The sequence below is a fragment of the Pogona vitticeps genome, chromosome 9 (assembly GCF_051106095.1).
Source record: "Pogona vitticeps strain Pit_001003342236 chromosome 9, PviZW2.1, whole genome shotgun sequence".
NCBI classification, from domain to species: domain Eukaryota; kingdom Metazoa; phylum Chordata; class Lepidosauria; order Squamata; family Agamidae; genus Pogona; species Pogona vitticeps.
The window spans coordinates 24,956,462-24,969,634 of NC_135791.1; the positions used below are offsets into that span (position 1 = coordinate 24,956,462).

Below are 13,173 nucleotides of genomic sequence, written 5' to 3' on the forward strand. Positions count from 1 at the left end.
TCTTTGCTGTGATGTGTTGCGCTCACTCCTCCTCTCTCCCCCTCCCTCCTTCTCTCCCCTCCCCTCCCCCATTCTCATTGCTGCCCCTCCCTCAGTCATCACTCGTGAAAATGGTAAATAATCCTTTCACTTTTCTTAAGTTTTTTTTTCCTTTAATGGCCAGCTTTGCAGCCTGTATTTCTTTGACTTCTTCTTTCTAACCTGACGGGTCGAAGACTGAAAACTGATCAGAACCTTCCCTGCCCTGCCATAGAATCTAGTGATCCCGTAAAGCCTTGGGAATCTACAGGGCTTTGGGGGGGGGGGAACAGTCACTATCCAGGGTGCTGAATCTGTGGCTTAGGGCAGCGTGGAGGAAGTGTCAAACCCAAAGTTCCTCTCTGTTCTTTTCCAGTCCCCTTTCTTCCCGTCACCGCCCTGATCTGCCACGCTCACCCATCACTCCTGAAGGGCTCAACCTCTTAGCTTTTTATCCTATTTTTGGGTCCAGTGAAAATGCCACCCATGCTGACTTTGGATTTTGCATGCAATGCACGGGGGTCCATTAGTTTCTATAGATGGTTAGTGGAATGGAAGGTTAGTTTAATCTCCACCTAGTCCAGAGAAGCTCCACCCATGGGACACTCTAAGGGGAGCAAACCCAAATCCTCAAAGTCACTGTTTTGGCGCCCCAGGAATTACCTGGCCAGTTCTGTTTCTGGAGCTAAAGTCCAGAGGGAAAAAAAGTGACTTTTTCCAAGCTATGTTCTACCAGTCTGCTAGTATGGTGGTCCCCAACCTTGGGGGTCCAGATGTTCTTGGACTTCACCTCCCAGAAATCCCGGCCAGCAGAGGTGGTGGCGAAGGCTTCTGGGAGTTGTAGTCCAAGAACATCTGGAGGGCCGAGGTTGGGGACCCCTGCCCTAGTATATTTTCTCCAAACTCTCCCTCCTCCCCCCAGCCTCCAGAAGCTATAGTGCAGTGGCCAGGAATTGCTGGGGCCATATTGTCACTGGGACCGTCCCCCCCCCAGTCTCTGGAATGGGCAGGCTGGCCTTGTTTTGGAGGGTTTCTCTGAGTCTCCTGAAGCCTGCAAGTCAGGCGTAGCGTAGGACAGCATGTTTGCATCCCTTAAGCTTATGGAAATGTCTCATGTCTCTCTCACACACAAACACATTGGCTGGCTGTTTGAAGGGGGTTCTGATCAGTCTTAGGGCAGGGGTGGGGGGAACCTGGGAAGGTGTTCTCAAATCAATTTGACGCATGTCCTTCAGCCACAGAAACTTCCCCAGGGCCACACATCAGCCCCTTCCCTGGGCTAAGCACACTGACTGCTTATGGGTCTCTGGACCTGAGCTTTTGTCAATTTTGCCACCCCCACCACCCCAAACATCCCTTTACACACTAAAGACCGCCAGGACGTAACCCTGCTGGGCTTCCATCCCTTGGCGACCGCCAACATCCTGAGGTTCCCAGTCTCCACCACCACTCCCCAGAAAGCCTTTCGAGGTCCGGCTCGGATGGTTCCCAACAGGTCCAGGTGTGGCCCCCTTCGTTCTGCGACTCCACACACCTCATGTCGCAAGCCAGCTCCTGAAATGTCCCCTCAGTCCCATCTTTTCTGTGTCACCGTTGTGCAGAAGGATCAGCCTCTCGAGTGTGAATGTCATTGTGCAGTTAGTTGTGCTGTCCTGTTGACTTCTCCCTGTGGCATCTCTGTCATCCTTGGCTGCAAGAAACATTTTGTTATTAGTGCTTGCGTGCAGAAGATTTTTTGGTGTCTCAAGGAGGGCTATGGAAAGCATTCTTTTTATATGTATATATAGAGAGAGATATCATGCTTTCCATAGCCCTTCTCAAGACACTAAAAAAATCTCCTGTGCACGCACACATGCACTCACACACACACACACACACACACACACACACACACACACACACACACACGTCTAGTCACTGAGCAGTGGTTGAAATATTACAGAGCAGGAGTGTGGTAGGAGAGGACTACTTTCTTTGGCTGTAGTGCCTAACCTCTGACATTCTCCTTGTCTCAAACATAGCCCATTTAGGGAGCAGTGAGCATTTTGGGATTTGAACCTTGGCAAAGTCGCAAAGTGCTCACAGTCTTGGTTAGACGTGTCGTGTTTGTGATAGCAAAGCTGAATTAGTAGCTCTGTTCACATCGTTCTCTTGTTCAGTGCTCTAGATTGGGGCTTCCCAACCTTGGTTTTCCAGATATTTCCAGAAGTTCTTGGACGATGACCAGAAACCCTGGCCAGCCACAACAGATGTTGACGGCTTCTGGGAGTTGCAGTCCAAGAACTCCTGGGGACCCAAGGTGGAGAGCCAATGTTCTAGAGGAGTGGTCCCCAACCTAGGGCTTCCAGATGTTCTTGGACTACAACTCCCAGAAGCTTTCATCGCCAACTCTGATGGCCAGGATTTCTGGAAGTCCAAGCACATCTGGAGGCCCAAGGTTGGGGACCACTGTATCTAGAGTGTCTTAAGAGTGCTCCTACCTAGATCGCACTATCCTTCTACGAGCCACTCAAAGACTCTATTGTCCCGACACCGCTTCTAAGCCATTTATGTAGTAACGCTTATTTCTGGCTTGTTTAATATGCTCTCAGGCCTCTCGCTGCTTATAGAGTCTGTGTTCTCTCCAGTCCTCCCTTCCGCTGTTCCCTTCTTAGCCATCGCTTAAAGTTCTGCGATCGACCAGAATGATCATCTCTTTGAATCAAAAGCAGCGTCCTTGTAGTCCTATCCCTGTCGTAATGCATTGACGGTCCCAAGGTGGGCAGCAGTCGCAGCCCCCCCCCCAACCGTATCAAGGGTGAGGCCGGCTGCTAAATTGGCTGCTGCCCTGTAACAGAAGCCAAGCAGTGCAGCTGCAAAAAGAAAAGTTCCCGTTTCCTTTTAAAGGCTTGTTCAGCCGACAGGCCTTGTTCTAAAATCAGGGCTATGCCTTCACAAGCACCATTCTGCTCTAAAACAAGGCATAGGTCCATTTCACAATGATTTGTTATTTTTTAAAAAAAGTGGGAAGCTGGAAGAAAGCTATCGGGCGGCCAGTAGACCAAGTGTCGCCCGCCCCATTGTAGTCTTATCGATCCAGTTCTCGTTCCTTACTCCAGGGTCGTAGGATCTCTGCAGTCAACGTGCTGTCCTGATAGTACCCTTGTAGTAAATGTATTGTCGTGTGTAGATGTGTTGTTCTGCTTCTGGCCGTCTCTCACGCTCTAGAGCGTTTCTAATCCAAAGTGCAATAAAGTCTCGGGCCAAGCCATTCTTACCGAGTTGACTTTGGGCAGCCATCCTTTACCCTCTCCCGTCCTGCTTTCCCAAGCCCACCCCCACCCCACCCCATCCTCAAACACCACCATTGCCCAGACTCCCCAGAGAGGACAAAGCAAGAGGGGGGGGGAAGATCCTAAGCGATGCTTCAACTTCCCCTGCACAGTCGAGGAAGCAACATGAACAATGGAAAAGGGGCTGGTCATTAATGCCAGGTGGGGCCGTATGAATCCATCAGGAGGAACAGGGAAGGCGAGGTGCTTGTGAATGGCAGGCCCATTCGTACCCCCCCTCTCCTTCCCCGCCGCGGCTGGATTCATATCTTCATTAATGACCGATGCCACAGAACGGATGGTGTGAACCCGTCACAGGTTGACCCTTCTGCAACTAACTCCGTTAACCCTCATAAATAAGGCAAACGGCTGTCTTATACTCGCTTGGTTCTGATTTTCCTTTTTATTGTTTTATTTGCTTTATTTATTTATTTATTTATTTCCTCTCCCACCTATTGCCCTTGCCTTGCTCTGATCCATTACTTGGGATGCGTTTCACCTTGGTCCCCTACCAAGGATGGCTTCTGCCAGTATCGTAGGCAAATCGCAGATCCATGATCCTCGGAGAGAATGATACTTTTGCATTCGGCCTCAAGAGGCACAATTGGATGAAATTAGAGCAAACCAGCTATTAACATTCGTATTGTTGAATTAAGCTCTTCCAATATACCGACTTAATCTTTCTGACTCCCGTCTCAACGTAATTTTGTTTCTTATCACTTAAAAAAAAGACATTGAATCTTTGCTGGAAGGTCACTCCGTGGTTGATCATCAACCTTTTTCCAACAAGGATTGTCTGTATAGAGTTTCCTGCACGACGGAGCCGTGAGATCTCGTAACCAAATGCATGGCACCCATAATCTTACTAACAACGGGTCTGTCACTGCAGTCCTTGCTCTAGCTCAGCTCTTACTGATCACCAGTAACACTAGAGCCCTTTTCTCTGGGTTAATCCTTCTTTTATCTTGAAAACAGCGATTGAGATCAACAGTTTAAGGCTCTGGAACCTTAATGCCATTCTGGTTTTCTTGTCTGTTAACAAGACCGCTGGATGTATATTTTTAAAGTTCTTGCCCCCAGAGTGGAGACAAGGAAAACTTGACAAGTGTCCATAGAAAAAGCTGAACTGCTGCATTGGTCTTCTGTAGCTCAAAGAAGTGATATGCATGTACATGGGGTAAACTTGTGTGGCACAGGAAATGGTTTATTTAACATTTCCAACGCAGTATCTTTTGCACCGAAGAGGCAACTGGCTTTTCAGTTTGCTAGTTGCTTTTTTTTAAGCATTGCCTGTTTCAGCACCTGCTACAGACTTCAAGAAGACCATTAAGTTTTGTCATGGCATTGCAGCATGAGCCTGTGTTTAAGAACCGTCAGTATATAATGATGTTTATCTTGTTTCATCCACTACTACTTATTCAGTCCTGGAAATCTGTCTTCACATTATCCTGATCCCTTTCCATGGGCTGTAGAACCAGTTGAGATGCTAGAAGAAGAAGAAGGTGGTAGAATTCTGCATTACACCTAACAAATGGCCCATATTCATTATTATTATTTGTAATGCTCCCCTATGTTGGAAACAATGATTGCATGCAGTAGACAAGGTGGTACTAAATTGTTTTCCTTTGCTTTAATATTGGGCACCAGTCATAGAATAATGGAGTTGGAAGGGGCTTGTAAAGCCATCCAGTCCAACCCTTTGCTCAAGGCAGGAATCCAGATCAAAGCAGATCTGACGGATGCTGTCCAATTTTCTCTTGAAGGCCTCCAGCATCAGAGCGCTCACCACCTCCCAAGGTAATGGGTTCCATTGTCCTACTGCTCTAACAGTTAGGAAGTTTTTCCTGATATTCAAGCGAAATCTGGCTTCCTGTCACTTGAGCCCATTATTACGTGTCCTGCATTCTGGGATGATTGAGAACAGATCCTGTCCCCCTTCTCTGTAGGACTACTTTTCAAGTATTTGCTAAGTGCACTTGTCTCTCTCCTCAACCAACTACAGCACCCCCACCCCACCCCGTAGTGTACCTAGAATTCTTCCACTTTTGCTTCCCAGTTCATTCTATATAATGTGTGCATTGGCTTAGTTCCCCCCCCCCCCAAAAAAATCCCACTTGCCTGGAGCCCCACGGGTCTTTATTTAGGAGCCTCTGTGAGAGCTTAGCCTTGACTGAGGCCTGCAGGATTGCACCTTGACCTGTGCATGGCCGCGGTGTTGCAGCATGGATTGCCTTGCCCAGACTGGTTCTCTGTTCATACCCAGCGTTGCCAACTTTCCAGTTTCTACTAACTGCACGTCCCCCCGTTGCCTCGTTCCTTTACACCCCTTCTCTCTCTCTCCCCCTCCCTTCGTCGTTCCTGCTAATGTCGGCCAGTTCTGTCTCTTCCCTTCACCCCTTCCCCCCTCTAGGAGAAAAGGTGATGGCGGACGATTTGTTCACTCAGGACCTCTTTCGGTTCCTGCAGCTACTCTGTGAAGGACATAACAATGGTAGGTTTGGCACCATCAGAGAGCCAAGATAGGAGTAGTAGTAGTGATGATGATGATGGTGATGATGATGATGATAATTGTGTGCTGTCAAGTCAGCTCTGACTCAAGGTGACCCTTTTCAGAGTTTTCCAGGTAGAGAATACTCAGAAGGGGTTTCCCCTTCTCCTCTTTCTGGAAGCAACTCTGGGAGGGTGCAGCTGGCCCAAGGCTACCCAGGCTGGCTTTTCTCTCAGTTGCATTCCCGTACAAAATTGCAATTAAAAAAACAACAACACCAAATCAATATTGTTCTTTAAAAAATACAACCAAAAAACCCCCACAATTTCAAACCAAAGCCCAAAAGTTTATACAGTCTTAAAGGCCTGGTCTAAAATAATTATAATGATAATTGTATGCTATCGGCTCCATTCTGACTTATGGTGACCTTTTCCAGGTAGAGAGAACTCAGAAGAGGTTTCCCCTTCCCTTCTTCTGGAGGCAGCTCTGGGGACGGTGTGCAACTGGCCGAAGGCCCCCCAGGCTGGCTCTTCTCCCAGGGAGCTCAGTGGGGGAATCCAATTCCCAACCTCTGGCTCCACAGCCAGACACTTAACTCACTGAGCTATCCGGCTAGCTAGGAATAGCTAAAGAAATAAAGATTAGGACCAGGAACTTGGAGAAGTTATGTTTTTTGAGACAGGTTCCCAGAATCCCCTTACAACCCTAGCTGTCCCAAACTCACTAAAGAATTACAGCAAATGTCCCAAAACCTACGTAATTGGATGAGAAGGGAGGTGTGAGAGGCGTATTCTCCCCTGAGCAAAGGGTGGGAGGCCAGCCACGTTGTCCCTGCCTAGACCTACTCACTTGGGCATGAAGGAGAGCAAAAGGCAACCAGTATGAATCATGAGAGAGGCATCTGGCTAGCTTCCGTTTGCCTAGTGCCCAGGAACTGATGGAGGGGCTGTGCGTTAAAGGCAAAGAGCCTCTCTGCCCAAGCTTTCTTGCTCTTCAACCAGTGCGTGGGGTGGGTTAACGAGCCCTTTGCTTCTCTCCCTCCCTCTGTCCTTGAGAGAACAAGGCCAACACATTTAAGGGCATGAGAGGAGGGAGCCCTTGGAACGAGGTCTGTGTTTGAGGCACAGGATGCCATTAAAAGATGGAATGGAGAACGCGTGGCCCTCCAGATGTCATAGGACATCCATTCCCATCCGCCGGGCCAATGGTGTGGAGGTCAAGAATTGCCCTTCATCCACCTCGGAAGGGCCTTCACGGGCGCCCCTTCGATGTGTAGAACTGCAACTCCCAACTGCAACTCCCGCATAATATATTTGTGACAATAAAAGAGAGTTGGCAGGGGACACCAGGGCAGGGGTGTCGCTGGGAAGACGTCCGCTCTCTCCTCACTCAGCTGCTTTGCACCCCAGATTTCCAGAATTACTTACGGACCCAGACAGGGAACACGAACACCATCAACATTATCATCTGCACCGTCGACTACCTTTTGCGACTCCAGGTGAGAGCCTGTTCCTCCTAAGCCAAGCCTGTCCAGGCACTGTAAATCTACACAGTCTCACAATGAGCCCTGGATCATGCCTCCATCTCTGGAGTTCTTCTCTTCAGGTGACCATGGGGCCAGAATTTCATCCACAGCCCCTGCTGTTGCTGTCGGGTGTCCTTGGAGCCTGCTTTTTTAAAAGCGAATCTGCCTCCTTTCGCAGATTCATCCACGTGATGAATAGGTTTCAGTTATTTATTTTATTAAAGGATCCTCTGCGGAAGGGCATTCCTTTGCCCCTACCAGATCTGGTGGCCTTGGCACAAGGATCGTTGAGCTGAGAAGTTGGCAAAGCAGTCACACTTTGCTTTTTTCTTGGCTGCAACATTTTCTTAAAAAAAAAAAACGTGGGCCACCACGTCCTCGACTCAGACTCTCCTTTGAAAGAGTAGCTTTAGGCAGACTTAGATCAAGGTTATCGTTATTGTTGTTGCTGCTGCTGTTTCTCCTGGGGATGGAGAATGACCCCCGTGTGGCCGAGGTCCCAAGGGCCGTGACCTAGGAGAGAGGGAGGCTGCAGTCCCAGAGCGTGGCTAAGGATAGGCCAAGTTCGGAAGTAATTCTTGGCAGTTCAGGAAAAAAAAGCTGTTTTCCCAAAAAGCCTGCAAGGCCCTGGCTCAGCGCCATGCATCTCTGCCGAGGAATGAGCCTAAGAAGGGGAACAGCTCTTCCTGCTGCAAAGCACCACTCCATTCCATGCAACCGTTTCTCTTCGTTGCACTCAAACCCTTTATGTATTTCAAGAATCTTGCCTTCAGGGAGGGAGGGAGGAGGCTCTTCAGTGGGCCTGTCCAGGCCACAATTTTCTGGGGTCTTCCCTCCCTGTTTGATTGACATGTGGGAGCTGCTGAGATGTTAGCCTGTGGTCCTCAAAAAGCATGCTGATTATATACCGCCCCATACGAGCGCTTAAAGCACTCACTCTCTGGGCAGTTGACCATGGATGATGCAGGCTTCACATTGCCTTCCACCACCATCACTCCACCCAGCGAGCTGGGTACGAAATTTACCAGCTTTGGAAGGATGGAAGGCTGAGTGAACTTTGAGATGGCGACCTGGGATTGAACCCTGGGTCGTGAGCAAAGTTTTGGCTGGAGTACAGCAGTGGAACTCCTTGTGCCGCCACCCTAGGCCTTATTTATTTATTTATTTTAGTAGATTTATACCCCGCCCATGTAGACAAATAGTCTATTCTACCTTTGGGCACAGAACAGCTGCTGGGATGCCCTCTTTTTCCACCCTGAGGTCCCGTGGCAGGACGGGCGGATTTACCTTTGCCACCTCTTCCCACCTGCAGGAGTCCATCAGTGATTTCTACTGGTACTACTCTGGCAAGGATGTGATTGAAGAGCAAGGGAAGCGCAACTTCTCCAAAGCAATGGCCGTGGCCAAGCAGGTCTTCAACAGCCTTACCGAGTACATCCAGGTAGGTGCTGGGAAAAAGCTTCCCTTTCAAGGAGTTCTCTTGCTCCAGACATTTCCCTCTCCGGGCACCTCGCTCCTCCCACCGCAGCCCTGAATTTTAATGCCGAGCAGGAAGCAGAGGCTGCGGGAGGGAATCCATCCCGAGGAAGGTCTCCCGTAGGCTGCTGAGTCAGGTGAAGGGGAGACACCCAGGGGTTGTTGTTTTGCAAAGACGAGGCCGGGGCTGTTCCTGAATAAACTGGGCAGTCGTGGTCGTGGTCGAAAGCAGTTGCCTCGAGAAGGAGATGCCGGAACAGCTGCTTGGAGCAGATGGGAGCAGCCGCTGCCTGGTTTCCATCAGCGGATCAACAGTACCCCCGCTGTGCCATCCCTGAATTGCAATTAAAAAGAAAAAGAACCAAGGGACATAATGGTCTTTAAAAGCCAACCAAAAATACCACCACCCAATTCCAAATCAAAGCTCTGAAAAAACTTTTATAGAGTCTTAAAGGCTTGGTGTAAAATAAAAAATAGTAATTCTGTGGTTTCAAGTCAATTCTGACAGGGTGGTCCTTCCTTGGATTTTCTAGGTAGAGAGTAACTCAGAAGTGGCTGACCCTTCCCCCCTTCTGGGGGATACCCTGGGACGGTGTGCAGCTGGTCCAAGGCCACCCAGACTGGCCCTTCTCGTAGGAGGACCAGTGGGGGAATCGAACCCCCAACCTTTAGCTCCACAGCCGCGTACCTAAACCAGTGAGCTGTTCTTGTTGTTGTTTAGTCGTTAAGTTGTGTCCAACTTCATGACCCCATGGATCAGAGCCTGCCAGGCCCTCCTGTCTTCCACTGCCTCCTGGAGTTGGGTCTATACAGTGAGCTATACAGCCAGCTATTTCTTGTCAGAACACCCTCTTCTTATTTCTTCTCCAGGGACCTTGCACTGGGAACCAGCAGAGCTTGGCGCACAGCAGACTGTGGGATGCGGTCATCGGCTTTCTCCACGTCTTTGCTCACATGATGATGAAGCTTGCTCAGGTAAACACAGAAGCAAAGAGGGGAAGGCTCTGGAGCCCAGCCAAGGACGGGAAGAAACTGGGCCATTCTTTAAGGGTTGACAGGAGCACGCTGGTTGGAGAAAGGAGTCCCGGCAGGCAGAGGGGCCAGGAAAATAGGTGAAAAGCCGGGCCATGTCTCCCTTTGTGAATCCGTGGTTTTGTGGCAAGGTCCCTTCAAACAGCCACCCGAAATCTCTAGCCAGTTACAACATAATTCTCAGAATAATTCCCTCTGGTCGGGGAAAACCCAAGATTCTGCCCTTTTTAATACAGAAGCCAAATCAAGGGGAGCAGAGAAGGAAACGTTGGGACTGAGGGTCAACCTCTAAGCCTCTGGTCAAACTCACCACTTCACAAATCAAATTACTCACTGGCCTTTGAATCAAGTCGCGTCCTGTCTCATGGCAATGGTGCGGCTAAAAAATATTGTAAATAAATAAATAAAATAAATGAAACTGATAAGCCGGCCTTTCCTGGCTTGCTGGCCACCCAAGCCGGACCTGAGTCCACCAGGCAAATAACTCTGTGCCTGTTTCACGGCCAGACTCATGAATCTGGAAGCCAAACGATAAAACATCCACTTGTAGGGGGAGGGAGTCCTGCTCATTGCTCATCGTATCATTCCCGGTAAAGACAATTTCCGCACACACACACCTTTTTTTTAAGTCCTGCTTTTCCGGCCAGACCGCTGAAGATCCTAGCTAGCCATCAGCCCTGGCGGTTGTGCCTGCCGCAGTCTCTTCCGTGTGCGGGTGTCAGGCTGGGCTCCTGCCATAGCAGGGTCTTTGAGACCTGGGAGGGAACCGTCCTTGTGTTATTAGAGTGGAGGTGCTCAGGACGCGAGCAGAAGGGAAGAGTCTTGTCCGTAATACGAAAGCGTGGCCGTGGGAGGCAAGAACGGCGGCGAGGGAGGTGGTGTCTGGCGTGATCTCCCTTTTAATTCCAGTACTAACCCAACAGCTCACTTGCTCTATGCCTCCCCCACCTCCCCACCCCACTCCTGATCTTACCAATGGCTTTGGGTGAAAAGGGTCATTTTTGTATTTTACCATCCGGCCATTCCTTTATGCCATTGACGCCCACTTTGCATTAGCCCAGACGAAGGTCCGTGTTCGTGCTCTGTGTTTCCCTCCACCCTGAAACCACGTAGAACCTGAGAGAGGATTAGGCTGTACTGCCTGCAGCCACCCCTGTGGGTTTTTGGTGAGGCTGGGGGGGGAAAAGAAGAAAGCAAGGCAAAAGCTTTTTTCCAAAGGAAGGAGAAAGAGAGAGCATGAAGAGACACGAGAACCCCAAAAGATAGACCGAAAAACAGACTGTACAAGAGGGTCCCCAGTGGCTTGTCAGTGGTGGCTGGGCAGGATCCTGATCTTCTATTTTTTAAAAAAGTAGTTTTCTTTTTAGAGAGAATCGATGAAGTAAAGAACAAGAAGACGGCCCAGATGGTTAGCAGGCTTAAGGTGTATCCCTGGGCTGAAAAGAGTGGCTATTACTGTGTTAAGGAGACGTCGTACAAACCCAGACGCTTCTCTTTCTCTCTGTGTCTCTCTCTGAGCCCAGGAAGCCAAAAAAAAAAAAGCAACAATGGAGAAAAAAGTGTCAGTAAAAACGTGCAGGAGAATTAAGTCCTCTTTTTGGGGGGGGGGGGCAGTGACAAGGCTGCAATAAATCCATTTCCCTACCCTGAGAATTTGTTTCATGCGGGGGGGGGGGGGAAGAGATCCCAAGAGCCCACAAAGACATGCCGTTTTATGGAGGAGAGCGAGCGGTTTCTCCCCTCCGATAAATCAGCTGAGCTTAAGAGGCTGCAAAAGAGGAACTAGAAGGGTCCCTGCTCTTAGCATTCACGCGCTCCCGTGGCTTGTCGAAATCCAGTCAGTTCTTCAGATTTCTCTGCTCTTCTCAGGACGGAAGGATTTCAGGGGAATGCGGTCCCTCCGACTGCGTTACTCCAAACCTTTAGTTGAGACCCCCGCCCGCCTTCTCCCCTCCAAAAGGAGGAGAAATAAAATCCACTCCCTGAGGAATAAAGGAACGTGCTGGATGGTAAACCTGGCAAGATACAAAAATGCTCTTTAAAAAAATGTTTCTGAATAACATTTTTGTTCTGATGTGTGACAGATGACCCAACCCCCAGGACTTCGAAATGGCGTAAGAACCTTCTGTGTAACCTGTGGCCATCTCACGCCGTTGCCGCCCTCTCTGGCTGCCCCCTCTCTCCCCTCCTTCTCCCCCCCCCCATATCCCTTTTCCCTTCGTTCCTTCTTTGTGTTCTTTCTTTGCTGCTTCTCTTTTACCGTTTTCCCCACCCATTAGCTCTCCTTTCTCCCTCTCCAGGATCCTTTCCTTCATCCTCCTTTCTGTCTTAATCAGGCCAGACCAATTTAATCCCCTGTGCTTTTGGGAACAGAGTTATGACCCCTTCCGGCGACTTTTAATCTGCCGGTTGCCCTTAACACCCTTAACCCTTTCGGGGGATCCCTGAAGCCGGTCCGGCAAAACAAAGCATCCTGCCCCCCCCCTCTGTCGTGGTCCTCCTCCATCGCATTTATCTACTCTTGCCACGTTATTGGATTCTAGCTCTTCTCCATTCCATCCAGCCTGATGGTAGTCATAGTTCAACAACCCTGGAAGATCCAGGGTTCCTTAAGGCCTGTGTTCCACCAACATTTCCCTAGCCAACTTTGTCAACCCCATCATCACCTCCCCCTGGGAGACCTTGCTCCTCTACCCTGCACACGCCATGTCCCGTGTGTTGGCCAATAGAGGCAGGAGGACCAGAGGAGGCCGGGTCTTTTCAGCATCCTTTACAAAGGCAGAGGTTGGTCTGGTCTGTTTTCCACCCTGGCTCTACAGCGGCTGACCCCCCGCTCCTTCTTGCTGAGCTCTCCTTTCTGCTCTTCCATGCCCCTGGTCCTAAGGGCCCGACCCTTCCACCAACTGTCCTTATTACAAGGGTGGGGTTGGTGGCTTCCATGCTTGCCTGCTGCTTCGGCTTGCTGGCTCACGTCCCATCCTAGCTCATTTTGTCATCTTGTGGATGTTGGGGCCAAGTGGGTGGAAATACACAATTCTGTCGGGTGGACTGAGTGTGGCACCCCCCTCCCCCCAGCTTGTGCCCTTTGGGATTTGCTATTAGGAAAATTCCTCTCTAAACCAGAAGCAGTGTGGCAACTCCATAATAGCACATAGGGATGAGAGATGGCACTTCTACATTCCAGAATGAAACTGGCTTAAACCCTTCCCTGCTTTCTCCTGTGGAATTGTGGGAGCTCTAAGGAAGCACGTGGATGCCTGACAGAATTTCCAGCATGCTCAATACACGACGGTTCCCAACATTCCTTGGGGAAAAGCCGGAAC

The 13,173-nt window shown here is 49.7% G+C and overlaps 1 protein-coding gene across 15 annotated transcripts in view; it reads left to right on the forward strand.

Moving 5' to 3' along the window:
- RYR1 (ryanodine receptor 1) overlaps positions 1 to 13,173 on the forward strand; it is a 120,050-nt gene that overhangs the window by 92,481 nt on the left and 14,396 nt on the right. For 7 of the 15 annotated variants that reach the window (XM_078380001.1, XM_072980040.2, XM_078380003.1 and 4 more), the window contains 6 exons: positions 96 to 113; positions 5,740 to 5,820; positions 7,227 to 7,315; positions 8,655 to 8,783; positions 9,689 to 9,793; positions 11,935 to 11,964. In XM_078380001.1, coding sequence (XP_078236127.1) covers positions 96 to 113; positions 5,740 to 5,820; positions 7,227 to 7,315; positions 8,655 to 8,783; positions 9,689 to 9,793; positions 11,935 to 11,964 — 452 coding nt within the window. The remainder of the gene's footprint in view (positions 1 to 95; positions 114 to 5,739; positions 5,821 to 7,226; positions 7,316 to 8,654; positions 8,784 to 9,688; positions 9,794 to 11,934; positions 11,965 to 13,173) is intronic. The other 8 variants (XM_072980045.2, XM_072980048.2, XM_072980050.2 and 5 more) reach the window with 3 other exon arrangements.